Source organism: Platichthys flesus, chromosome 8 (genome assembly GCF_949316205.1).
Source record: "Platichthys flesus chromosome 8, fPlaFle2.1, whole genome shotgun sequence".
Lineage (NCBI taxonomy): Eukaryota > Metazoa > Chordata > Actinopteri > Pleuronectiformes > Pleuronectidae > Platichthys > Platichthys flesus.
The window spans coordinates 12634187-12658704 of record NC_084952.1 but is presented as its reverse complement, the minus strand read 5'-3'; the positions used below and the strand labels follow the sequence as shown (position 1 = coordinate 12658704).

General features: G+C 40.8%; 3 protein-coding genes across 4 annotated transcripts; 1 reads left to right on the top strand and 2 right to left on the bottom strand.

Annotated features, from left to right (window-relative positions):
• Positions 1-2505: 2505 nt before the first annotated feature.
• Positions 2506-9440, bottom strand: eef1g (eukaryotic translation elongation factor 1 gamma). Its single transcript, XM_062393344.1, has 10 exons — positions 9300-9440; positions 8324-8482; positions 8148-8211; positions 7085-7227; positions 6769-6912; positions 6536-6665; positions 5295-5496; positions 4510-4682; positions 3349-3473; positions 2506-2880 (listed from the first exon to the last, which is right to left on the bottom strand). Exons 1-10 carry the CDS (start codon positions 9309-9311, stop codon positions 2722-2724), a joined length of 1311 nt encoding a protein of 436 aa, XP_062249328.1. The 5' UTR covers positions 9312-9440; the 3' UTR covers positions 2506-2721.
• An 82-nt stretch (positions 9441-9522) lies between these two features.
• polr2g (RNA polymerase II subunit G) lies at positions 9523-11889 on the bottom strand. The gene is made up of 8 exons (XM_062393345.1): positions 11733-11889; positions 11346-11455; positions 10973-11132; positions 10728-10778; positions 10562-10627; positions 10285-10356; positions 10092-10125; positions 9523-9809 (listed from the first exon to the last, which is right to left on the bottom strand). Exons 1-8 carry the CDS (start codon positions 11742-11744, stop codon positions 9796-9798), a joined length of 519 nt encoding a protein of 172 aa, XP_062249329.1. The 5' UTR covers positions 11745-11889; the 3' UTR covers positions 9523-9795.
• A 256-nt stretch (positions 11890-12145) lies between these two features.
• Positions 12146-14872, top strand: si:ch211-175m2.5 (uncharacterized protein LOC568697 homolog). Of its 2 annotated transcripts, none has more exons than XM_062394176.1 (6): positions 12146-12291; positions 12411-12569; positions 12658-12816; positions 12904-13003; positions 13384-13514; positions 14052-14872. In XM_062394176.1, exons 2-6 carry the CDS (start codon positions 12516-12518, stop codon positions 14340-14342), a joined length of 735 nt encoding a protein of 244 aa, XP_062250160.1. In that variant the 5' UTR covers positions 12146-12291; positions 12411-12515; the 3' UTR covers positions 14343-14872. The 2 variants fall into 2 exon arrangements, with proteins under 2 accessions (XP_062250160.1, XP_062250161.1); XM_062394177.1 differs by having other exon boundaries at positions 12173-12291; positions 12483-12569.
• Positions 14873-24518: the final 9646 nt, after the last annotated feature.

The window sequence follows — 24518 nt, the reverse complement described above, 5'->3', positions numbered from 1 at the left end:
CCGGGAGACGTCCCTACAACAATGACACGAGAGGGGAAGAAGATATCTAGAGGAGGACTTGCTTCGACATTCATAACCCTCAAAGACAATCTGCACATTACCCTTTTTAGTCACAAAATGTTCAAGTCAATTGACGATCCTCCGAGAAATCTGTGTGGGATTTCAACCTCCCACTCCCCAGTGTTAGCTCTTCACCTCTCAGTTCCCAGCCCTCCACCGACCACCTCAGTCTTTTCCAGATGTGCGTCCTCAACCGCCATATGCTCAGCACATGCATACCATGCCTAAAGCTCCTACGGGGGGCTGACAGCCACACAGGGACCTAGTGTGGCGCAACAATACAGCCTCTCTCTGTGTTCCTCCCTCGCCAGCACTCCTCACTGCTGCAACTGCTTTTAAGAGAAATCCCCCTCTCATCTGCGGACGTGAGGGAAAAAAACATGACCGGGGAGCGAGGAATCGAAGAGAGAGGAAGGAAAAAGAGGTAGTGAGTGTGCGGCCAAGAGAGAAATGAAGACCAGGGGGAGGAAGGTTGGCAGGGCTGCAAGAGCAAATGTTGCCATTGGCATAAGACTGCACATTGTTCTTGTGGCTTACTTTAGTTGAGCCGTTTAACTCTGCAGTTGCTTGACACAAACAAGGATCAGAGTATTATATGGACTTTGTGTTGCTACCTTTGCACAAGAAAATCACCCAAACAACTGTAAAACCGTGTGCGTTGTGCTGACATTAAAAGTATCTGTGATTGAGAGATGAAAAGGCCTTTGTAACGCCACTCCTTCGGCAGTCAAAGGGTTAGTCATCAGCAGTGTTGTAACTGCTGCGATACTGTGGGTGAAGCCGAAGTTATTTGCTCAAGTTACAGCCCTCTTCCAGCGTGATCCACAGGATGGGTGAGTCATGTGTTCAAGGACTTGGGCGCTTCACTGTTATGGGAACATTTCCATTTTCTGATTTCCATGAGACCACAGAACAAACTAAAATGGCCTCCCTGATTCAATACTACGGTGGATGATGGCTGCGCCAAAGGGATCTTGACTCATGCTTAGTAAGCTGGAAAAAACGACACATTTGACTCACTCCGGGACGTGCATCTCTTGTGCATGTGAGTGCGTGTCAGAAACAAAGAGACCCACCCAGGGTTTTCTAAACCTCAGAACAAAACAAAAGATAACTGTTCTAAAATCCAACATCACAAAGATATATTTCAAGATAATGGGAATTAATGTTAACATCACTAAATATTATATGGGCGGGTCCAGGTGTCCTTGTTTGCTGTACTGAATGTAGAACAAACAATGAACCGGACAAAGAGATCAGCCAGGCCAGTGGTGAAAATATAAGCCTGGATGCAGGTGTGCAAACGGCCAAATAATGATTCAAAGTGTTGCACAAACTTTCACACAGTTGGGTGTGTCCGATCGAATCAAGTCCTTTGTCTTCACCATGGTAGCATTGTTGACCTGTCACATACAAATTCACTGGCTTTAAAAACATGTTTGTCCTCCATCGCGATGAAAGAGAGCTAATTAAAGGATGTTATTTTTTGCTTGAATTGGTCTTTTCATGGTCTCTTCTTGTAACGAGGAATAAGGATACTATCTTACAGAGGTAGGTTCTGAAACAGGCCTTTTTGTATTTGAGCTGGGTGTGATCAAGCCCAGAGATGTTTTACATCTGTCAGATCGCACAACAAGCTGCCAAAAAAACTCTAAGTTGGTGTGAGTCAGTTTCCAGGCATTTCTAAGTTCATCATAGTTCATGTAAGGGGATTTAACTAAATTATTTCGATAAACTGTATGGTAAGTCTTGGTATCTTGTTCAAGAGGACTCTGAAGAAGTTAGTTTTGTTTTTGACTGTTTTTCATCAAGATTTGTTCCAGGCTTCCTCTCCTTGGGGAAGAACAAGCAACATCCAAACAAGAGTCCATAGTTTAAAGCAGATGTCATTCTTCTCTTGGTTTGTGGAAAACACAGAGCTCTGGCCACTCAGTTGTTCTCTGCTGGATGAGGCTCATGCAACTGTTTCATTGTTAAGTCTTTGTCTGACCTCTGCAGACGGCAGATGGTACTGCAACCAACACTGTTCAAGGCAGAGCAACAGCAAGCGATTTTTCCATATGCCAAATGTATTGTCCCATTCCCAAATTAATATCAGGCAGAAAATCAAGTACATGTAGTAAATCTTAAATGTCAGTCTCATGATATGGAGCTAAAGAGATTTGTTGAAAGTTTAAATAAAACATTTCATCCTACCACACCCAGTACGTCATTAGAGCACACATTAGAGTCATTAGAGCACACTGTTGAACCAAAACAGTGAGTCAGTGTATCAAGGGAATATACTTTTAATGATTTTTGGTTTGTGTGTAGCAAATAATTTACTTTCTCAATTTGTCTTTTTCCTGGGTGGTTGTCTTGACAGGAAAATACTTACAAAGATAAATGCGCCTGTAGATGCGTTTTCATAGGCATTTAGAATGAAATCATACACCGGACATGAAATCCCACAGATTGCATTATGGAAAATGCTTTATTTCGCAGGTCGAACAAAAAACCAGTTTGGGGCCACTGAAATATTTCATTTGTCTTTAAACACTGTCGATCCAAGTAGTTCTTGAAGATAAGTAAGCACGTGTTGGCTGAAAGTCCATAGGTTTAAGTTTTGAAGAGCTGAAGCGCTGAGTGCTTTCTTTACACTGTCCTGTCCCAGAGTCCTTTTCACTTGAAGATCTTGCCCTGGTTGAAGGGTTTACCCACATGCTTAAACTCTCCCTCCCAGGCAAAGTACTCCTTCACCATGGTCTTGCACTCTTCACTGTCACAATCCAGCTTGCGCCAGTCGTATGATTCATAGTCGATCTGCCAGTCTGGAGACAGCTGGAGGAGGAAGAAACAAAACAGCGAGTTATACAATTGGTAGCCAATTACCCTGCAGGTTTGAACAGCAGATAACAGACACCCCTGGTGATCAGATGAGTACTCAGGTCAGCATATCTAACAGGGAATATTTCAAATACAAACCATGAAGGATGCAGCCAAAGAATTTACTAATGATTAATTTCCTTTGTCTCTGTCTCACACTATGTAATTTTGAGCCGCAATCCAGAGATGGAGGCTCAAACTAAAGCTGGACAGACAGCTCAACTTAAACCTGAAATTAAAATTCTGACTGTTAAATGTGCCCATAGCATGAATCAGCCTTTTACTCACAATCAGAGTAGACTGGGATGAACATGGTCTCAGGTTTGTCTTCCCCCATCAGATTAAGACTTTGTGCCACGAATGGACACTGCCTTGCCCAGACAGGGGACATGCAAAGTGTGTTCAAAGATTGTGAAAACTTACAGGGAAAGCCAGCTCTTGGCCTCTGAAGACCCACAGACCAGAGATGGAGCTGTCATTGTTGGTGCCAAACAAGCAGACACTAGCAAAGGCAGTCTTTCTCAGCTTGTCCAGGCGCTGGAACATACCTGTTAAATCAACAACATTTGAGTTAAGGACATTTTAACAATGAATAGAGACATAAATCTACAATGTTAAGCGTGGAAGAAATTTTACTCGACAATGAACAAATTACCATTTGCAGTGTAATAAATACTCCAGAAAGTTTCTAGGAGACTCACTTCCCTGCAGCATTTCAAAAATGCCAAAAAGGCTCAAACTAAGAACTTAAGTCACATTTCAGAACCTCGTGGTTCTTAGTGTAACCAAAGCATGAATCAGCCTTTAACTCACAGACGGAGTTGACTGGGATGAACTTGGTTTGTAAGTTTCTCTTCCCCCGTCAGATTAAGACTTTGTGCCATTAATGGACACTGCCTTGCCCAGACAGGGGACACAATGTGTTTACCAATGGGACGACTAATTAGTGCACACATGTAATCTTTAATAAAAGACAACAGCGCGATTTTTTTATTAATTAATTCTCAAAAGCATTTAAGAGGGACTGAATATACTGAGTAAAAATATTTTTTGAGAAGCAGCGGCCACTTCATTTTTAGGCAGCATTGGTTCTCTTCTCAGAACATGTCAGACATCCACCTCCCTTAAATATGGGTCAAAACTACTCTAACCCGATGTGGGTTACAGATTTAGGCTTACAACCAAACCCACCAGACCTATAGCAAATGTTCAAGAATTCTTACCCAACTCAAAATCCCTCATAAAAAAAACAATGAGGTGGATGAGGTGCAAATATTTTGAGCGGCTGCTCTGATTCTACACTCAATGACTGGATTATTACTGCCCGTCATTCAAGTTCTCGCACAATGTTTCCTTTATTGAAGGTCATGGTAGAACACAAGGTTCTACTGATCAGTACCTGTGTATTATAAATTACATCAACCTCAATTTCTAAGCTCCATTTCCAAACACTGAGCTACTAAAGTATGTTGACTCTATGTAAACAGGTTAAATCATTGACTGCGCATAGACAGAAATGACATATTGCTTAAGTTACCTCCTTAGATCAATGCATTTGTTCTAATGGCTGCTGCAGTGTCTCACCTGTGATAAGGTTGCAGCTCTTGAACGCCAATGTAAGCTCCTCTGGGAATTTGTACTGGCCGTACCAGATGGAATACCCCTCTTTGTCAAAGTGCTCCCAGAAGTGGGGAAGGGCTACTGTCAGTGTGTCCTCGTTGGAGTACTTCCTCTTGAACTCATCCATAACAAATGCGCTAAAAAACAGAAAGGATCAGGTCATGTACACATCTGCATTCTGTAAATGAGACAACATGAGCAGATCTTGTAAAATAAAAATAAAACATTTTGAGTCTATGATATTGTTAAATGTGCCCATAGCATGAACCAGCCTTTAACTCACTAAACAGAGCTGACTGGGATGAACTTGGTTCTGTTTCTCTTCCCCTGTCAGATTAAGACTTGGTGCCATATCTGGACACTGCCTTGCCCAAAGACAGGGGGGGGATGATGTCACACACAGCTTTCCCAAGTTAAGTTTACAGGCCCGCTACTGACCAACACTGTGTACACCACACATCTTTGCTTGTGAGCAATTCAATGTGGTTCAATGTGACAATGAAATGAGTCTTGGAGAGTCAACACCATCCACCCACTAATTAGTACTCATGTTAAATCGAGGGGAAGTACTCAGAAATGATTTGCTGAAGTAATTGGAGGGAATAAGATAATGCTTACAAATTCTTCCATCTAGAACACATTCAGAAACCGTATAACTATTAGCTAGACATGAGACAAATCTGGAGGGCAAAATTTAAATGCATTACAAAAACTAACCCCACGGAGAAGGACAGCCTGCAGATGTTTACCTCTTTGGCAGGTGTGCATAGGGGTCCTTTGCTTTGGGCTCAGCAGCCAAAGCAGCATCACAATCATCAAGCTCTTCTGGTTCAGGCTTTTTCTCTTCCTTTTTCTTCTCTTTCTTCTCCTGGGGCTTGGCTGCCTCTTTTGGTGCCTTCTCTTTCTTAGGGGGAGACTCTTTCTTGGGCTGCATCTCTGCAAACTTCTTGGCTGGAGAAACAGAACAATGAAAAACATGTTCATGTGTAATGTCTTTGGATTTGCCTTCTCTGGGGCCACTATCTGGCAAGGACTTTGGAAGTAAAAAGCGAACTATTCAAAGCAATTTGATAAGATTTGCAAAACGCCTATTTAGATGTAAAAAAAAATATATAAGGCTACAAAATGTATTATATATTTCAGCTGAACAAGAGTGTAGGAACAGAAAATGATTAATGTCACCCTTCCATTTCAGTACCACGGTCAGTGGTTCCTAGTGTAACCAAAGCATGAATCAGCCTTTAACTCACAGACGGAGTTGACTGGGATGAACTTGGTTTTTAAGTTTCTCTTCCCCCATCAGATTAAGACTTTGTGCCATTAATGGACACTGCCTTGCCCAGACAGGGGACACGATGTGTTTACCAATGGGACGACTAATTAGTGCAAGCATGTAAGCTTTAATAACAGACAATAGTGCGATTTTTTTTTTTCCTTTTACATATCAGCCAATTACACTCCTATTTTTTCCTAACTCTCAAAAGCACTTAAGGGACTGAATATCTTGAGTAGAAACAATGTTAAAGAAGCAGTGGTCGCTTTAAAACAATTCTTAAGCAGAATTGGTTTGTGTTCTCAGAACACTTCAGAAATCCACTTCCCTTAAATATGGGTCAAAACGACACTAAACAGATGCGGGTTGCAGATTTAGGCTTAAAACCCAACCGACCCAAAGCGAATGTCCAAGAACTCTATGCCCTACTCAGAATCCATCATAAAAAAAAAGTGGTGACGTTGACGAGGTCCACATTTTTAGTAGCAGCTCTGATTGTAATGCTTTTGGATTAGCCTTCACTGGTGCTACTATCGGGCAAGGACTTCTTGACAATTTGACAAGATTTGCACAATGGCTGTTTAGATTTAAAAAATAAAAAAACTATAAGGCTACAAAACTAAAATTTCAGCTGAACAGAAATCGACTAATGTCAACGTTCAAAAGGAGTAGTTATGTGCTGATGTAGTGTAAACTCTGATGTCATTGTTGAATTACCATCAAACTGGGCCATCTTGTCACACAGCTTGACCTCTCCGAGGACAGCCTTGAACTGGGGCTGGTTGACGCAGGTGACAAACCAACGGGTCACATTGGGGTACGGCTGACGGAAAGAAGGCTCAAGGACCTAGAGGTTAGAAAGAAGAGGTTAAAATCACTTGAAAGAGCATCTAGACGCAAATCACTACACATATGACCTGTCAGTGTTAAGTGTTGTGTGCACTTCAAACCTGTTTGTAGAGCCAGAGCATTGAGCAGGCCGCAGTGATGTCAGCTAGGCTGATCCTCTCTCCCACAAGGAAGGTACGGGTGCTCAGGTGTTGGTTCAGCACTGTGAGTACTTTCTTCATGTCCTCCTTGGCCTGCTCTGTGGCCTGCAGAGAGCCAGATAAAAACATGAGGATGCAGGATTACATTTGAAACCTGCTATATAATTAAGTGCCAAGTCACAATAGCAGGGCAGTACACTCTTGCCAACTTGCACCCACTTTCCACCAAATAATCATTTAAGTCTACTGTTTGTTTACGAAATGGTGAGTAACATACCTGTTTGTTGAACTGCATGATTCCCAGGGTGGGGAAGACCCATGCGCTGGCTGGTGGGATGATCTCAGAGTCAGTGAAGCTCACCCACTGCAGCACCTGGGCTGCGGCCTGGGGAGTGGCACCGCGCAGGGCCTCATTGCTCACTGCAATTGAAAAATTTGACATTTAAGAAATCAATAAAATGCGTGTTGCAAAATAACAGGGAAATAAAATAGTTAGTCATCCAACGACTTGATAATGGTTGCATTCCTTTTAGGAGTACAGGTACCCATATGCTACTGTTGGCCCACCTTAACGATGAATATAAAAACCACAGCAAAAACAAATATATTTAAAGAATCTGAAATAATTTCACTTCCTGGACAGACACATGCAAAAATGATTCTCTAAACCGGTGACAAACATTTTAAGTCCTCAAAGAAATGGTCCAATTAAATCATGTGGTAACATGATGCACTCAGATTTATTTTTTCCTTCCCCCTAAGCCACCAAGCAGCTGTTGCAAGGCCAGAATACCCTCACTGGCAGTTTAGAGTCAGAGGTGGAGCCATTTGCGAAAGTCTTAGTCAATTGTCAATCCCAAAAAATACAGTTACATTTTGGGTTAAATTTTTGTTCAATGTGCCCATAGCATGAACCAGCCTTTAACTCACTAAACAGAGCTGACTGGGATGAACTTGGTTCTGTTTCTCTTCCCCTGTCAGATTAAGACTTGGTGCCATATCTGGACACTGCCTTGCCCAAAGACGGGGGGGGGGGGGGGGGGGGGGGGGGGGGCGGGTACACACAGCTTTCCCCAGTGGATCTGAGTTTTTTTTCTCAAATTGCCAAAGCACCAATCAGACAGACTTAAACCCTCACAACGCCGCTTCTAAACCATTTCCTATCAGTTGGAGAAACATTGATCTTAATGTTGACTTTTTATCTTTATCATTACAACCATCTCGATGTCTCCAAATATTATCTTGCAACCCACCAGGTTGAGAATCACTGTTCGGGATGAACATCCTAACCCAGATTCAGTAAAACTAAGCATTCGATTATTGATCTAATTTAGACTTACGATAATGAGCAATGGCATTGCTCTCAAACAGACAGAAGCCGTCATCTCCCTGGTAGGCTGGTACCTGTAAACAAAACAATGACTTATTTAGTTTATCAGGCCTTATTCAAGGCCTTTGAATTTAAACAGCTTAACTGAGACAATACCATTAAACCAACTAAACCGGTAGCACCCACCTTGCCCAGGGGGAAGTTGCTGAGGAAGGCAGGAGTGCGGTTCGTCTGCCCGAAGGTGAAGGCAGGGGAGCTGCTGGCGACTTTGAGGCGAGCGCCACTGTACTGGGCTGCAATCTGGGCCTTGAACGCCCGCCAGTTCTCTGGGTACGAGTACAGAGTCTGAAATGAGGAGACAATAAAAAATTTTTAAAGTAAAACATTGATTTAATTTGAAATAATTTGTCACAGTTTGGTATTGAGGACAGCTACATGTTGAGTTGTCTTAAGGTTTTCAAATCATATCATAAACTACAGTTAAATAACGTTGAAACTTCTAGAGCTAAAACTGGTACATCACTCCAGTTACAGGGCATGATGGGAGTTTGTTTTAATGACGCAAATGAATGAAGCCATTTAAAACCTGATGGTTAGCCGCATCTTACACACTTGAAATGAAAGGGAACATGGTGACACCTTCAAAGACTCCTAAATATAACTTACAAAAGCGAAGTACCACGATCAAATATAGTTTTGGACACGAGCCCCAAACAAAAACCCAAGGTATTCACGTGGCTATTTGCTAGCTTCAAAGGCTAAGTAGCATTATGCCCTCTCATAGCAAATCAAAGAGTTTCCTTCAAACCCTAAAGCTACAGAAAACACAACTCAAACCGGGCGATAACAAAACTAGGATTAAAGTGAGATATTTAAGAATGTAGCAGGTAATTTTCACATAATGAAAATAGCTAAGGGTAACGTGGCACTAGCCTACGCCAGGAGATGGGCGTCATTCATTTTCAATGCTACGTCAGTGTAGCACAAGCTAACTGAATGAACATCTCCATAAATAAACACGGTATCTGCTCCATCTCACGCTCAGGACACGAATCATACCGAGAGAAGTCCAAAAAGAGCTCGGATGCGACTGATGCAGAGCGGATTGAGTCTGAAAGTTCGCACGCAGTGGTATCTGTGGCCATCTCTCCATTTTACTCACCCCTGCCGCCATCTTCAGGACGAGAGAAAGAAAGACCGATGGCGCGCTCCTCTGACGTATTTACGCCCAACAGACGTGCGCGCCCATGACACTTCCGCGTTCACATTTCGGCTCTGGATTTGTACGTCAGGGTGAAGCTCTGCCACGTTTCAGCATAATGCAATAGATTTCAAACTAGACATGAATGTAGGTATTTGAAACAGAAATAGATTAAACAAATATATATAAGAACCAATACAATACTTTATTACTGCCCACATACAGAAAAACAAACAGTTGAGATGGAAATTAGGAATTCCATATGAAAGAAAAACAGAATGCATCCCTTCCAATACAAAAAATGTAAATACGGTCTGTGCAGCATGATAATAAAACAAAAGTAGCTGTGGGCTTCACTGCCTGTCACCAAACCATATCAACACTGTAGAAAAATATCCATTATTACAAAGAAAGACACTACTACATAAAATGTTCCTCATGCATCCTCTGGTGTGAATCAGCTCACAAGACCTGGAAAAAAGAGAGGATGAGAACTTCATTATAAAAAAAATCGCAGAGCAATAAGTGTGGTTGTAAAACCAGTTAGCAACAATGTAGTTGTTACTCAGTTTGAACAACAAAGAGATATCCTGGGTATACACATAAAATATATATATTTTATCAAACAATGAATCACAATTGCCTGATTGTGTAGAATAATTTCATATAATTTACTAGACATAAATCAATTAATGACCGTCTAATGAGCACATCTACCACCTGTATGACAGTGTTCTGAGGTATAAAACTCACCCAGATAGTCATCCATGAGGGATCCAATAGCAAACTGAAAAACAAAGAAAAACTTGTTTGCAAAATCCAGTAAATTATCATACACTTTATTATTTCTATGAATTACATTGTAACATCTGAAGATGAAGTCACACATCTTTTCCTGTATTGATGCGGAAAAATTGGTCCATTGTTGAAGAAAGAATACACTTACAATGTCATTCTTATCCACTCTTGTTCCAACAATCTTGAGCCGGATCTCATCATCTTGCTGGATAACAATGTCCTTGAAAAGAACAGAGGAGATCATTAAAAACACATGTCTTCTTTAACACAAGTGTGATAATAATGATCTGGATCTTCATATTAAATGTTTGATTTTAAAAAGCTATTAAATCCCAAAACAGTGAACTATTTTCAACCGAGAAACAATTTTTTTGCTTAATAATTATGTTATAGGTTATAATACAAATAACACTAAATATTCTTACCTCATCAACTGTTTTATAACAAGGAGGGTTGGAATTGGGGTCAAACTCCATTTCTGAAGGGATGGACTGAAAAAGGCCAAGAGAAGAAAAGATATATGATATAAATATAAACATGTACCAAAGGCAAGCAATTCAGGCAGCAACTATAGATGTTACAGGGACTCACATGGCGAGAGATGAAGCAAGACATGGGACCGATTTCTGTGAACAATCCAACCTGTAAGAAACAGTGAATTATATAACAAAGTTCAAATCTGTGTGATTCAATAATAAAGACTTCTATTCCACTTACACATATGCAACAATAATTATCTTGCTCTAAATGACAACATACAATTTTATATCTAACTGGAATCACAGTGGGCACGTGTGATCACAGGTTTTAGGAAGATGCACGGCACTGCTGCTCACCTTGTTGACTTGAGTGACCACAGCGTCCACCACTTCCCCCTTAAATGGGCGGAACACGATGGCCTTGTACTTGACTGGGTACAGGACGAACCCTCTGCCTGGCTGGATTACACCTGCCCCAATGTTGTCAATGGTGGTGACTGCGATCACAAAGCCATACCTGAAAGAGAGAAATTCACAAGAGGGGTCGTATCCATGCTGGAATATGAATGCAACACTAATATAGTTATATAATAGAGTGAACTTGTGTAAAGATGCGTGTGATTTCTGTTTGCGGAACTTCACTAACATCTGATCCATATATTATCATAACAATTGATCAATACTTTAAATTTAAATCTCCTGCAAATAGCTGAGTGTTGCAGCCACTCACTTGCCAGTACAGGTTCCCTCCACCTCTGTGAATAGCTTCTGCTTCACGGTGTTGAGGAGGTTCGGACCAAAGTACCTCGGGTGTAGCAAGATTTCATGCTCCAACGAAATCTGTGAGCAGAAAAAGTACAAAATTTCCGTTATTAATGATGCAATAACAGTTCAAGAGCATATGAACGTGGGCACGTATTTGCTGTTTATGCGATAAAAGGGGGACACGTGGATGTATCAGCATGTGATCGAAACAAAAACAATATTGGATAAGTTTTGTTTAGCTACACTAGCAATGCTAACCAAGCCGCGATTACGGTAATCACACCTTTCTAAAATGAACGTCCGTTCTCTGCCATTAGCCAGCTCGTACAGTGATAACAATATTCGTACTTACGTGGTAAAACATATCGGGTATGTGGTCCAATTAAACCTTGGTTAGTATTGTTGTTTTGAAAACTTAGAACCACTGCATCTCAGTCTTTGAATGGAAACCGGACGCTCATTCGCTACACAGCTACACAGTCTCTTCCGGGTCAGCGGGTGAACCATAGATCAAATGAGACTGTTGTTGCATTTCAAGAAAAGTTCGGTCTCTGGAATAAATATCTCATACAAATACACAAATAAGTAAATGGATATGATAATATAGAACTAAATACGTATTTTTAAATATTGAGTAATGATTTATTTCGACTCCAAACAACAGACAATAGACGCAAAGCATGGCGACAGTCCGCTCCATACATAAAGTCCGACTTCTGGCGGTGTGGAGGGGTAGTGCAGGAGGGCGTCGACAGACAGCGGGCTTGACTCAGTGCTGCCCTGTGATAGGCCAGTCAGACTGTGCGCCGATGTCAACAGAGATGTTTTATCCATAAACCACAGGACTAGTTTCCCAGGTTTGATCGATTAATCAGCCTCTGATCATCAGTTTGTGCAAACTTCCCTTACAGGTAATTGTGGTGTCTGTAAATATGTGATGGGGTGAATTTTAGTACGGGATCTGATTATATCATGATCGTGACTGATTTATCAATAATCTCTCGTCTTTTTGTATGGACACGCCCTCCAGCCGCTTACCTAAAATACAGTCCGGCGACATTACAGGAAGCAAGTAACTCTTGCCGTGATCTGACCCTCCCAGGACTCGGTAACTGTGCAAGTTCCAGGCACTGTCATGGCGAGTAACCTCATCTCCAAGTTGTTTCGTCCCCCCCTGTTCACAGTGCTTGTAAGTACTCGTAGATTCTCTCAATTCTCCTCGCTGCCTTTGGCCATGTCCCCGTATGACCCCCATGTTCCCTCGGTCCCACGGCCAGACAGCGGCGCTCCGGTCCCGGGGGAATGTGGCTGCAGTTACGGGAACCAGACTTCTGTCCAGTGACCCTCCTCCGGAGAAGATCAGCCGCTACCCAGTCCCCAACAAGAAAGACCTGCCTTATGATATAGTGGAGCTCATGGAGGAAGTTGAGTCCAAGGTAAAAAGTAAATCAACACATGAATAAGTGAGAGATTCAACTTTGCTGCACTTGTTTTAATTCCTGTTGTTGTTGTTGTGTTCACAGGGAGGCTTTTTGCCAAATGTCTTCAAAGTGCTCTCTCACAGGCCAGCAGAGTTCAGAGCTTTCTTCACCTACTACAATGAACTAATGAACAAGGAGACAGGTGTGCGTGTGTGTGTAAATCTCTGAATGTGTGTGTGTGTGTGTGTGTAGATGTGTGGTGTGTCCATGTGTGTGTGTGGATGTGTCTGTTTCTATGATGGCGGTTAAGTGGTATGTCGTTTTTCCACCATTAACCTCCCTGAAGCAATATTGACACTTATGATGGTGACGACACCTCCTCCACCACACGACGAAGACACCTTCAGATTAAACAGTGTCAGGATGTGCAGGTTATGCACGATATCAGTTACATATCATTTAGGTTTGCATGTTTCAAATTTAAGTGCAGGAGTGCGTCAGACACTGTCTTTGTCTGTCGTTAGTTTGTCCATGTGGTGTTTGTCCTGATTTCATATTTATTCAGTGTCTAATGTCTTCCAGGCAGTTTAACCAAGGCAGATCGTGAGCTGATTGTTGTCGCAACCAGCATCCACAACAAGTGTCTTTACTGTGTGGTATCCCACAGTGCACTGCACCGCATCTTCTCCAAGAAGCCCACTCTGTCTGATCAGGTATCACCTTCTACTGATTGTTGGCCATAGACATCAGCCCCCTAAATATGCTTGTTTTTATCTGTGAATATTCCTCTCTCGCAATGTTTAAGAAAGAGGAAAAGAAAACTAATCCCAGATCCACGCCAAAATGTAATGTTTTCTTTGTTGGCCCATGTCCCATCCTTCCACCAAGCTTTGTGGGAATATGTTCAGTATTTGGGTTGTAATCCTCCTGCACAATTAAACCAACTAACAATCAGACATGGGTTAAAAAAAGAACATCCTTGGTCGAGATGGTGACTCATCACATACACACTGCCACGGCCAACTTTAATGTTGCTAAATGTCCATGTGTTTAATATTAGAAGAAAAGGAGAAATAGATATTTTTTGTTCCTTGTATCAGTTTCACTTATTCCCATTTTCACATCCATATATTTCTCCTCCTTGTTATGACTACATATATATTCAGTTTTGTTGGTTTCCTTCCTTCCTGTAAAACAAACAAGGTAAACAAATATTTCCACTAATCAGCCCTCTCCCTGCCCTCATCCAGGTCATTATTAACTATGAGAACGCAGAGCTGGGACCTAGGGAGCGCGCCATGCTGGACTTTGCAATGGCCGTGTGTCGCAGCGACACCATCACGGAGCAGCACTTCCAGTCTTTAGAGGAAGTAGGCTTTGACTGTGAGGATGCCTGGGACATCGCTGCCATCGCCGCATTCTTTGCCATGTCCAACCGGCTCGCCCACCTCACCGACATGAGGCCGAACCCAGAGTTTTACAACATGGGCCGTGTTCCCAAGGACAAGAGCAAGGAGAAGGCAGGCGGGGAGCGCAAGTGAAAAGAGACACAAACAACAGTCCTGCCCGATGCTTGTGTTTGTGTATGTGTTTTTGAAAGAGAGAAAGAGATGGGCCTGTCTATAACACCAGGACTCTGTTACATGCTGATCGCTCTTGGCTAAAAATAATTGACGTGGTAAATTGATTTTGTGAGTATGTTTATTTTTTTTGACATTTCGAATTTTTGGTGTGACTTTTTTATTTGACACTTGGCGTGGTGGTGGTGGGGGGGTTGAAATATTTTTGCAGTTTGCAGTGTAATGATAAAGTTCATAATAGTATCAGTGTTCTTTTAAGTCTATTAAATAAGATCTGTTCATATATATTATATTTTAATATACAAAGACATGTTTATATTAACACCTGTGATAAATAGCTTAAATTCAGTCTCAAGGCAACTGTTTATCTTCTTGTTTATGAAATCAACTGAAAGAATCTTTATAACCATGTGTTGTGAATGATTTGTTTAAAACATTATTTACCAGCTCAAAATACTTTTTCTGCTAAATAAAACGTTCTTGATTTCTAAGCTGCTTTTTCTGACTCAAACACTTATAACTCTCACAATTATACATTTTGTTTTCATCTGGACCACAGTCGTTTCTTAGCCAGTGTCAGACCACCAGATGGCACCATACACGTACATATTGAAATTTCTTAAATTACTCGATCAGAACTGAAGGGCCTTAACTTAATCTTCACTTAATCATCATTTCAAATAGATTGTTGGATATTTTATAAATCCAGATCATTATCCGTATCTGCACCGAAAAACATAAAGATCTCTTCATTATTTCTCTAGAAATTCACAAAAATATAAAAACATAGCCCTATCTTGCAGCCCTAAAAATGTATAGAAGCGTTACCACTCAAATACATTAAAGATATAAAACATAAAAACAATACTTAATAATAACCCATTTTCCATCATAATCAGGAGTGTTCACATTCATTTATTTGTCGTGTGCTACATCTTATATTAAATTAATTCTGGTAGAAAGAAGTGAAAAAATACTATGTCAGGGATCTGCCCATTTATTCAGATCCACTCCAGGATTTTATGGTTTCTTCTTTGGGCCTCGACTATTTAGGGAGATGTGTACTCAAGTGAAAAAAGTTTAATTTCATAAGAGACTGTGAATGTCAAGTCATTGTCACATTTCAGCCCGAGGAACCAATGTGCCTGAAGGTCATCTAAACAGTATATCTACTCCTTCTTCAGGTACAAACATAATCACATTAAATTCTTCTGAAGAGCTCGAGACACGTTGTGCCACTCACATTAGTCAAGGTCGTTTTACTGAGAGTTTCCTCTGGAGGACTCTCTGAAGATCAGATTCATATTTCTGCTGTTTAAACATCGATATGAACTTCAGTGATAAATATGAAATGAAATGAAAGCTAATTTGACATATGAATCTGTTCAAATTCCAAGATGGGACCCTGCTGGTCTGATGTGCTTTGTATTGATTGTGTATCCAGAGTTTTGCTGCAGGGTGAGGTTTGCAGGCTACAGGACACCGCTCCGCTCAAAGACTGTAAATAACAGAGAAATCTTTAGAATTTGTAACACTGTGATGACATTTTCCCTTCAACTCACTGTACGTTGACAGAATATAAACTCAAAAAAACTTTATCTGACACTGACCTGTATATACAGTATAAATATAAAATGATTCCTGTCATTCACTCCAGACTTCCCGCAGTCAGTCAACCCACATAACTCAAAGAGAGATAAGAATTTGGGTTTTGTAAGAAGGGCTTTTCATCTTTTATGCCTCCTCTGGGTGTTTGGGCAAATCTTGTCCATGTCAATTGAATGGTAGTTTGAATGTTGTCAGATAATCCTCCAGTCTCTCACTGTTACTGAGGAGAGGAGGAGTGGCCTAAAAACCTGACTGTTCTTATGTAAATTGTGTCTTCAGTCTACAGCCTCTTCCTCTTAAACTGTAACTTCACATCTAAAGACTTAAAAGCCTAAAGACAGATGTTCAACAGTGATGTGAAGGCACAAGATGGGGAACTGTGTCTTCTGTTGTAAGATAAGTTGAAATTTCGGGTCAGAAATCAAATTAGAGAAACATGAACCTTCACAGTCGGAAATCCAGGTCTTTTGGTTCATGAGGCATTTGAGTGGTTAACAAAGAGAACGGATCACTTCAGTAAAAACAGTAGCTGCTACCGTTGTTTTGCTTTTTTTACGTTTGAATAATTGGTTAGCAGTTACTTCAATGATGTTAGATTTGGCTGCAATGCAGTTTAACCCTGAAACTCCTAAAGTGTCTTGTTGATTCAAACACGTCAGCCACCCCTCCATCGGCATAGTGGTGAGGAGATAACGACTGGATTTACATTTTTGGCTTAACTATCCCTGTAAGGAAACACCCTCTCGAGGCAAAACATTTACTTTGAGAACGTAAAGTAAAGTAACTGTTTGTACTAAAATACCATCTACATGTTAAATATCAATATTTTGCTCACATGTGACGGCTGGACTTATGTACAGATGTTCATATCGACAGACAACCTGAAGACATAGCCTTCAGCATTTGGCAGTGTACAATTGATGGTCTCTTGTTCTTGTATTACCAGTGCTGTTACAATTACTATAATTTTTAAACATTAATAATCATAGTACCATCCAAAAACTTAGTGTTCAACAACTGCCAACCATTAGAACAACACTTAAATCTCTGTCGCCACAGTAACCCTAATCCCTAACCCTAACCAAACAAGTCGAGTCACATAATCTAAATGATCAAAAAATATGTTCCAATGTTCATGTTTTATTTGCTACTTCTAAACAGAAGTTGTATCATATAATAAATTTTAAAATCATCACACGAAGTGAGAAATCAAATCATTGACAGTCGAATTTGACGGAGCATAAAAGAATAATAAAATATATAATGACATATGTACTAATAAAACTATGCTTTACTTAGACAGGAGGGCTGTTCTCTCACTGTGACTCACTGAAGTCAATGCAGATGTACAGAAGGACTGAAACAACAAGGCGGGCTCACATGGGACATGAGCAAAGGGATAGATGCAAGGATGAGAGCATTATCACCTCCTGCTAGGAATGTGTCTTTTCCCGAAAAAAGTTTGTGTTGACATGTATGAGTGCAAAACCACATATATGCACAATCTTGTGTATGTGAGTGTGTGTGTGTGTGTGTGTGTGTGTGTGTGTGTGTGTGATTGTGAGTGTGTGTGTGTGTGTGTGTGTGTGTGTGTGTTGAATGTGGCTGCTCAGTGGGCTTTTGCAGCTGGGGTCATTAATTGCGTTTGATTGCATTTCCCATGTAACAGAGCAGCTACTTGTTCCCAATCTGGGAATCGAATCCCCACAGACTCGACATTAGAGATAGAACATGCAGTCAGTCACACAGCTGTGACACAGAGAGCTACAGAAAAAAAAAACACTCCATGTGGGGAACACGTAGAGGTCAAGCCACTGTTATCTTTGCAGTAAAATAGTTGGCTGTAGCGTCATCCTCAAATGTCCGATTTCGAAATATACACTGAATGAAAATATATCTCACCCAGGAAGACTTTACAAAACTTTATTTGAATTAAGAAAAGATGTGAGGAATGAAAATAGTTATTATTACATTTTGCATTATGAACTTAATCCTATTATAATATTCCTCCCCTCAAAGGTTCCTGACATTGATCCCTATTACCGTTTCCAGTTTATTCATGTCATTCCAGCAACATCTGTAAAACATACAAGAGATGGAATCATTGTTTTTCTGGACCCTCGAGCACAATAAAACAGTTAAAAGACAATGAAAAAAGCAGTTTTAAAGACAAGTGTGATAATTATAAAGTTCAATCAAGGGCCTGGCTTGATAAACACAATATATTATGCCTTGGATTTAAATGTAGGGGTTATGGCCTGTAGGAGGAAACTTAATTGAACAGTTTCCCATCCCTGTCACAATGAGGTAACATACTGATGGACAGGTATGGGTAATATATTCAGGTAATCTCTTGGTTGTTGTTTGCAAATTTTAAAAGTTTCAGAGATTAATATATGTAGCAGTTTGCGAGGAAGCGTGATGCAAAATAGGTTCAACACAAACGTCAGTCTGCACATCTTGAATCTGATCAGGGAGCTGGTAGACCTGTCAAAGCAGCTGTCACGTAACACATCGTGATGATAAAAGTCACGGCGCTGACTCTTGGGTGAAGTTAAAATACTGCAGATAACGTGTAGCTCTCTACATCTTGTCTACAGAAACAGATTTCCTGCTACAAATCATCCTGACAACTCTGAAGCAACCACTAATGCGTCGCTTCTCCACATGGCTGAGGCTTCTCTTTCATGACCTCTCACTCAACCAGTTTGAGAAGTGTTTCAGATTAGGCCATTCCAGACGGATAATCCAAATGCACATTCGCTCAGATTACTTCATGCCTGCGGATTACAGGTCATGCATCATCTCATATTTGCTGCTAAAAGAGAGAGATAGAGAGATTCATGCAGATGCTGTTTTTATTTGTTTGCGCACTGTTGCTATTTTTATTGTGTGTTTTGACTGTATGGCTGCCTGGCAGTTACAGGTAGCCTACATTATGCTGTATAGGCCCCCATGCCTTTATTTTCCCCTTTGAAGATATTCAATAGTTGAGATCGGGTGCTGTCAATGCAGACATCCAACCGTGACCTGCAGCCTGTCTTCTGAGCTCTGCAGCACACTGGAACTAATAACGTCAGTGTCGGATGGGAGATTGTTTTATCCCTGTGATGTGTTTGGTTTCGGCTTCATTCCGATCTTAAACATCAAAGCCTTCTATCTGCTTTGTATTTTTTTCAAGTCTCTGTTTTCACCATGTTCAAGCTCCAGATTGTTGCTTGAATCTCGGGTTGTAATAACTATTTCAGAATTCTGCTCTTTATGCGTTCGTCCTTGAAATGTGGCAAGAAGATCATCAGCTCAGCAGACTCTTGTGAGCATGCGCAAGTGCTGTGCTCAATTGTTCGTGTGTGTCAAGAATATGAATATCACTTGACTTGTTTGATTGCAGTCATGTGTTCAGAGGGGATTTGCACATCTCACATATGAAACAGGAGTTTTGGCTCAGGTAGAGAAAGGAGGAGACCCCTCAGGACAGTGACAGGAGACTGATGGATGACAGGACTCCCCTGCCCAGCCATCTCCACCACATCACATTTGCATGCAGTCCGTCCCCTCTTTTTCACACCCACTGAGATGAATCAGGGCTTATTACAGTAATGAAAGTGTCATGGCAGAATTAATTAAACAATGTCTTAAGAGATTACTGAAACAGGAAGGCACAGGGAAGAAATGTAAAAATAGAAAACGATAAAGAGAACAGAGACAGAGAACAGACCAGTGTGTGAAGGTGAGAGACTGTTTACACCCGAGGAGCAGGTGGCCGGGCAACAAGCAGAGCAAAGAGGGGGAAAGAGCGTCATCTGGTGCGGCTGAAGCATCCAGCAAGGTCGTCAGGCTCCAGGGGATTGTGGGAGTGTTGTGTCTATGGGGACTGGAATGAGAAAAGCTAAGAGGGAGGAAGAGATCTGCTGTGGAGTCCAACCTACCCACAATGCACCTGCGGCAAATACACACAAACACACAGCGACAGCTTTCTTTGAACCAATAAAGCCAGCCCAGGAGTTCAGCAGGAAGAGGTCACTCTCATATTGGATGGTTATAAGCTGGAGCTTCAGACCAAACCTATTTTCTTATGGATTTTATTATTTTCTTGCCATTTCTGCTTTGCCCTAAAGCGCCAATCGACTTGTTTATGTTTTAAATATGACAATAATACAGCAGCTGTATATTATTCACTGTTGTTGTTTTTCACTACTATAGATTAGATTTGAATCAGTGTTCCAAGACAAAAAAGGAAGAAAAGCATCTGTGTTTTGGTCCATAACTTCTTGATTCCCCGTGACGTGTACATCAGCTGCACGCTGAGCCCAGCAGCCTGACCGCTTGACACCATGAACGTGCAATCTGGTGTCGCTAAGGCCCCCACTGAGCACAGTGTGTGTGATTGTGTTTTTGTTGATGTATACAAGTATGCGTGTGTGTGTGTGTGTGTATTTGTGTGTGTGTGTGTGTATTTGTGTGTGTGAGGGAGGCACCCAACCACCCAGTCTTGTGCATGCACCTGCCACCACTGGGGCTCTGTATCAACAGCCTAACATAAAAACACCAACAAAAATAATTTAACTCAACGACACTTGTTTACATGTTGTGATCTCAGGAGCCTCTCGACTGTGAACGTCTGCCTGAATATTTCAGGCACTTGAAGATTAGCAGCAGTCTGGCAGCTGAGATGTTTTCTTTTTCTCACCGGGGGGGTTTGCTATGCATACCAGGCGGTGTTGATGAGATTGGGGACGCATGCATCTGTTCCAACAATTTATTTAGCCAGAGACTGTTAACTAATTTTCATAATGTGATACATAAAAAGAAGACACGTTAGACATGAGGATGAGTGTTAGGAAGGGCAGTAGAATTTGCGGAGAACTTAGGAAAACTGTTCAGGAAGAAAATAAAACAATTTGGGTTAGGGTTATGGTTAGGGTTGTTTATACACACACACACAGACACACACACACACAAACACCCTCGGTATCTAAGGATGATGGTTTATCCTCAGTTATGTACTATTCTGTGTGGCCCACTGACTGACTGCGACCCCTTTAGTTCTTTCTCTGCTTTTGAATAGTCTAAAGAGGCCAATTCAAGAAAATAAATATAAACATATATTGTGTTTATATTATATGGCGTACACTCATATCAGTCCCCTTCATACAAAGAGCAGATAGAGAACTTTTAACTTCATGAAATATTAGTCTTTGGGACTGAGGGCGATGCCAAAGAAAAACAAGATTCATGATGATTTTACTCGGGGACATTTAATTCCATTTGAAAAAGTAGGATTCCAGTCTCTCTTTAATCACTCAGGGGTTTGTGATAGTTTGTGAACGTGCAGACACACAAACATCTAACTTTATCTCCAACAGAAAAAAATACACCAAACATTAGACCTGAAACATGGGCACTGTCTTATCGATTGGGGTTCTTCCAGAAAACATCAAACGATTGGAAGTTGAGACGAAGCTTTCGTTGGTGGCACAAAAACGAAATGAGAGCACATTTCCTAGACCACAGAAGGAAAACATGCCCCACTTATTTTTTTGTCTCGCCTGCTTTTTTGGCCTATTTCAGCTCTAATTTCCATTGGATATCATGTCCGATTATTATTTTATTTTCCTTCTCCATCATTGACCAAAGACCATCTTCCAATCAATCTCTTATATATTTTTTCTTTTGTACATCTGAAAATAATGCATATTCCTTGTCCTGGTGACATTCTATGACAGTTGGAACTCCCTGAATAGATTGAGGACTTACAGTTTAGGCTGAATTTATTACTTTCCTTTTTTTTTCTATAATGGCACAACCCGGCCCATTAAAAATAGAACAGAGAATAGATCAAAGTTATAAAAGCTGGGGACAAAAACACCAGATGCCCTAATGCCTTAACAACTTTATTGATATGCTCGTCCTTAAATGTGCCGCTCGTTTGCTGTTACTACAGCTGAGTCACAACCATTTACACAGTTCATTCCAGTTTCCTCTGTGTTATCCTCATTAACAGACCATCATTTTACAGTGAAGGCATCTGGCTGATGTATTTCTTACACGTTGCCAGCTCGTGTGAAGCAGCATGCACTCTGATTGAACCTGTAACTTTTAGATGGAGTTTAACAGGCTTGAAACTATTGAAACTATCCCAGTGAGTTTCACTTAGCTGTGATTTAGATTTAGTTTGTGATAATGTGTCAATAGTCCAATTTCTATTCACTACAGTTAATCTATAAGGTGTAGTTTATGACCTCTGCCTGGAGTTTGTTTGTAAAATAAAAAAATTAATTACGCAGGACGGATTTCCACAAAAGTTAGAGGGAGAATGGGATATGGGTCAGAGAATAACTCATTCAATTTTCATGCAAATTTTTAACACGTTCTGTAACATTTCATTGAAGATCAGGAGTTTTTTCATATTTTCATTGATTTCTCAGAGAATTATTCATGGGTTTCAATCAGGCATGTTTAGGGGAGTGATGATTATGAGTGTGTGTAATTTGGTGCAGTTCCAGGTGAGAGAGAGATGTTGAGAGAGCTAGAGAGGAGCAGAGGATTCAGTGTGTGTCTGTGTGTATCAGATGCTTGGTGCGTGTCGTCAATTCCCATGTTTCCAGTAGTAAGTATTAACTCAGTGTGGATGTGAATTGAGCCAAACTGCAAATTTCATTATTTGTGGCGTTTTTTATTTTTGTGTCATGCTATAGGTTTCTGTCTGGTAACCATCTGGGGGCTTTTGCTTAGAAGAAGGGAGTTACACACAAGCATTTCCCAGAGCCAAGTATAGGGAGAATAAATAGACTTTTATTGACATGGAGCCAAAAGTTGACACTTGGACATAGAAAGAGAAAAAGATATACTCTGTAGTTACAACAAAAAGGTGTCGTTGAGGTGGAGATGGATCTTCACACATTAAGAACTTTGTTGCAAGGATCAGTCACTTGGCTCCCTCTACACAGGCAAAAGTCACTGACACTAGGACTTGTATACATCTACAGTATATATCTTCGGTGATATGGCGGCTTATGGAGTTGAGTCCTACTGTCAAGCCTCCTGCCCGCCTGTGGTGTGAGAGGTTCAAAAGTCATATTGCTCAGCGCGTCCAAATTCCTGATCACCTTTAAATGTACACAAATTAGTATTTTTACAGTAGTTAGACAATAGTTTTCTAACTACTTCACCCGTTTCCTGCAGATAAACTCATGATGTGTAAAAGGACGCTGGAAGTCAGAGTGTAGAGGGAGCTCCAGCACCCCCGATGGCGGGAGGCTGTAACGGCAAGGCAAAGTTCGCTAAACAAATCAATGAAAAAAACACTAATTTATTTACACTTTGTTGGGTAACATTCTGAGAGTAGCAAACGTCAACCCATTATTACTTTGGGTAATATTTGATGTAACTTTGTGTAGCACAAACGTAATCACACATAATGCACTGTTGCACTGCATTTATCATGACCTCATTAAATAAGGTTTCTCTCTGCATCCCCAGCTCTGACTGACTTCCCGTGTCCCTGGATCAGCTTGTATTGTGCACGACCAATGATGTATTGTATAGTTTATCATACAATATTCGACTGCGCTTTAAAATGACTGTGCGTCTGTGCGAGTTACTGGTCAACACCAGTAAATGTGAGCGGTGGTTCTTCATTTAATATAATTTAACAATATAATTTCATTATCACACTGAGCCAAACGGTTGATTAAGACTGAATTCAAGTGAAATGGCATCCTACCTCTACACAAGTGTCAAAGCAACAGAGTTGGGTCCGATGCTGTGTTGATGGAAGTAAAACCCCAAATGATAAAATTCACAGTGAGACATCTCATTTAGTAACTAACCTAACATCACAACAGGGATGGTACGCCCCCTGAAAGAAAGTCTGTGTCGTCTTCATCAAGAGTTCGGAAAGTGAACAATCTGTGTACGAGCTCACAGTGAAGTGATATTTATACATTTGTACGCATGGATTTTGTACATATATGAGCTAGTATAACAGTTGAGATGACTGAGGATGAGGCAGTGAGGTGGACCGTGACACTGCATTTCTCAACCTGCAGTAAAAAGTGTTTTTAAATGCTGGAGATACGACAATGATATTTACACTGCTTTCAGGGTAGAGACAACTTTTCTCATCTCTCCTCGACTGATTCCTTAATTACTATAAAAAAGAAAATCTATGCTGTGCAATTCTCTACTGCCCAAGTGATGCTCAACCCTTTGCCTATAGTCTACCCAGGTGTCTTTATTGTCTAGCCTGCATGACAAAACTCTTCATATGAACAAATTGTGTCTGACATTAAAAAAGAGTGGGACAATTCTTGATTTGGAATTTCAAACAAAACGATGTCTCTTTGTAGTCAATTGTTATGTTTTCTGATTTGTTAAATTAACGACATGATTCAGTTACTTGGCAGATCTGCCATGTTCTAATTGAAGTTTCAGGAGATACTATAATTTGTCTCATAAAACACAGCTTGTCCCTGCTCCTATGACAATGGCGTGTCCAGATAGGTTGAGGATCACAATATCACAGTA

What these genes read in the sequence shown, in the direction of transcription:
- eef1g (XM_062393344.1), bottom strand. An exon ending in TCATGCAGTTCAACAAACAG is followed by an intron (nt 6,913 to 7,084) that starts GTATGTTACTCA and finishes GGCTCTCTGCAG; the next exon opens with GCCACAGAGCAGGCCAAGGA. An exon ending in GAGCTGCAACCTTATCACAG is followed by an intron (nt 3,474 to 4,509) that starts GTGAGACACTGC and finishes TTGATTTAACAG; the next exon opens with GTATGTTCCAGCGCCTGGAC.
- polr2g (XM_062393345.1), bottom strand. An exon ending in TGGTCACTCAAGTCAACAAG is followed by an intron (nt 10,779 to 10,972) that starts GTGAGCAGCAGT and finishes TGTTTCTTACAG; the next exon opens with GTTGGATTGTTCACAGAAAT. An exon ending in GTTATAAAACAGTTGATGAG is followed by an intron (nt 10,357 to 10,561) that starts GTAAGAATATTT and finishes GTTCTTTTCAAG; the next exon opens with GACATTGTTATCCAGCAAGA.
- si:ch211-175m2.5 (XM_062394176.1), top strand. Translation starts at nt 12,516, where the DNA reads ATGGCGAGTAACCTCATCTCCAAGTTGTTTCGTCCCCCCCTGTTCACA. An exon ending in CCCCCCTGTTCACAGTGCTT is followed by an intron (nt 12,570 to 12,657) that starts GTAAGTACTCGT and finishes TCCCACGGCCAG; the next exon opens with ACAGCGGCGCTCCGGTCCCG. An exon ending in AGCCCACTCTGTCTGATCAG is followed by an intron (nt 13,515 to 14,051) that starts GTATCACCTTCT and finishes GCCCTCATCCAG; the next exon opens with GTCATTATTAACTATGAGAA.